General features: G+C 35.8%; 1 protein-coding gene across 1 annotated transcript in view; it reads right to left on the bottom strand.

Annotated features, from left to right (window-relative positions):
- FKTN (fukutin) overlaps window positions 1–2,397 on the bottom strand; it is a 40,956-nt gene that overhangs the window by 1,528 nt on the left and 37,031 nt on the right. The window contains exon 7 of the mRNA XM_008589486.1: window positions 1,216–1,345. Within this exon, the coding sequence (XP_008587708.1) occupies window positions 1,216–1,345 (130 nt within the window). The remainder of the gene's footprint in view (window positions 1–1,215; window positions 1,346–2,397) is intronic.

Below are 2,397 nucleotides of genomic sequence, written 5' to 3'. Positions count from 1 at the left end.
TAGCCTTGCTTCTAAAAAGTTAAACCTTAAAGCAAATACCACATAAATGTGTGAGATGTGCTCTTTCTTTGGCTCACTCTAGTGGTAAGCTCCTTGACAAGAAGAACCATGTGAATTTTCCACAAAGCTTAATAGATAAGATAACCATATATTCCAGTTTACACCTATTGTACCAGCATAACTATTAATGGCCCTTCCTTTTACTCTCAAAAGTCTCTTGGACAATAAATTATATGGTAACCCTATAAAAGCAGGAGCTGAATTAACTTTTATACAAATACAGTTATAATTAACTACATTTATAATCAAGAGGGAACAAATAAAGACAAAACAAAATTTGAGATTCTAAAGAATTATAACTTCCAAAAAGTTTGATCTAATAGACAGTGGACAGAGATCTGGAGAACTTTTTCAGATTCTAACAGCAATTTGCCTAAAGTCTATAGAAAAGTCCATATTTCCCCCATGTCAGATGAATGGTGATGTCTAACCATTGATACTATTAATGACCTAGAAAAGATTTGTGGAGGATCTCATGACACTCCTTTCAATATTTCTCTCATTAGAAACTTTTAGTGCAATGCAAGCTATTTGTATGGTGTGTAAGTAAAGAAATAGAACAAGAGTTTTCTTAAAATGGCAGTGACAATCTTTGGAATAGAAATAATAAAATGCTAATTTAAAGATTACCTGAGAATCAACTATAGTCTACATGTTGTTATAAATCTTACATATTTATAATTTTTGGTAAGCACAAACATGGCCTTCCTAACATTCTATTTTATATGAAGGGCCTTCAAAAACTTCACAGAAAGATTTGTATTATCTTTTTTTTTTTTTTCTTTTCCTTGACCAGTAAGGGGATTGCAACCCTTGGCTCGGAGACGTCTGCACCACGCTCAGCCAGTGAACACACCAGCCATCCCTATATAGGATCCAAACCTGTGAGTGCCGCACTCTCCCAAATGAGCCACGGGGCCGGCCCTGTATTATCTTTTATTCCTATTTTTCCACAAACTTTTCAAAGTGTCCTTGTATTTCTGAAATTAATTTCTTTAAAGAAATCAATAGGTCATTGCTCCATGCACTAATGTTTATTGTCTATAAACTTAACACTTCAATTATCACTGATGTTTTGTCATCTCAAGCAATCATCCCTAAAGCCAAAGAGGACAAAATGAAAAAAAGACAAATATAAAGCAACAAGAATTTTACCTAGACAAGTTCCACTGCTCAGCCAGAATCGTACTCCCAACTTTTTTAATGTTTTGGCTGCTAGTTGCAATAATTCTCTTGCACTCTTTCGAAAGGCCATAGCTTCCACAGTGTTATCATCAAGGTACTGCTACAGATATGATAAACAGTCAGCTATTATTAACCATTTCTAAATTGCTAGAAACATTTCTGTGACATCCAATTTAAATTTTTAAATTCCACATATTATATCTTTCTATTATAAAAATCAAGTTTTATGGTTACTTGTTAGTCACACATTAAAATAAGAATATAGCAGTAAATTCTAGGAGAGACAAGTAAAAAAGGAAAGAATATAACCAGGGTTCCCAAAGGGTGAGACCTACATTTATCAGCTCCCTCTTCCACATCACAGTTTAGCAGGTTGGGCAGTTAGGGGGAAAGAAGGCTAATTGTGGGAACTACAAGCAAAGTTGAATTCAGTGATGTTTTTATCATTCACTGATGCTATCGGTCTTGAGACTGTGTAGTACAGTAGAAAGAGACTGTGATTTTGATTCAGATTATCTGTATTCAAATCTAGCTCCATTTCTTTTTAGCTCCATGAGGAAAGTGACTTTACTTTGTTTTTCACTATATCTCCAGTGCCTAGAGCAGTGCCTGAATATTTGTTGAATGAATGAGAGAATGAAAAAAAATAAACCTTTCTTAGATCTAATTTCCTCATTTATAATTTAAGGATAATAATTATACTTTGCAGGACTGCTGTGAAGATTTAAGTAGAAAAATGACTTGCAAATTATGAAGTTTTAGGCAAATATCATCATTTACTTAGTCATCTTGCTTTCCTAATTTTCTTCATTTTTAGAGTGTCCAGAAGTGAGGAAAGCACTATAAATTCTTCAGTGATGCTTCACTGCCTAAGGGACAAAATCTAAACTTCTTGGCCTGGCAGACAAGGACAGTGTGTTCTGGTCCCTGACTACTGGTCCAGCCCCATCTCCCCTCTCCTCATACTTTACAGTACAGCAATAACTTGTAAGTTCCCCAATATACCACAACTTCTCAAGCCTCGGTGCCTTTATACATGTTGTTTCCTTTGTCTGATATGCTCTCAATAACAAAATCTTTCAGGGGCCGGCCCAGTGGCGCACTCGGTAGAGTGCAGCGCTTGGGAGTGTGGTGGCGCTCCCGCCGAGGGTT

The sequence above is a fragment of the Galeopterus variegatus genome, unplaced genomic scaffold, assembly GCF_000696425.1.
Source record: "Galeopterus variegatus unplaced genomic scaffold, G_variegatus-3.0.2 Scaffold5468, whole genome shotgun sequence".
Lineage (NCBI taxonomy): Eukaryota > Metazoa > Chordata > Mammalia > Dermoptera > Cynocephalidae > Galeopterus > Galeopterus variegatus.
The sequence above is the reverse complement of the archived record's forward strand: the minus strand, read 5'-3'. Positions and strand labels throughout refer to the sequence as shown.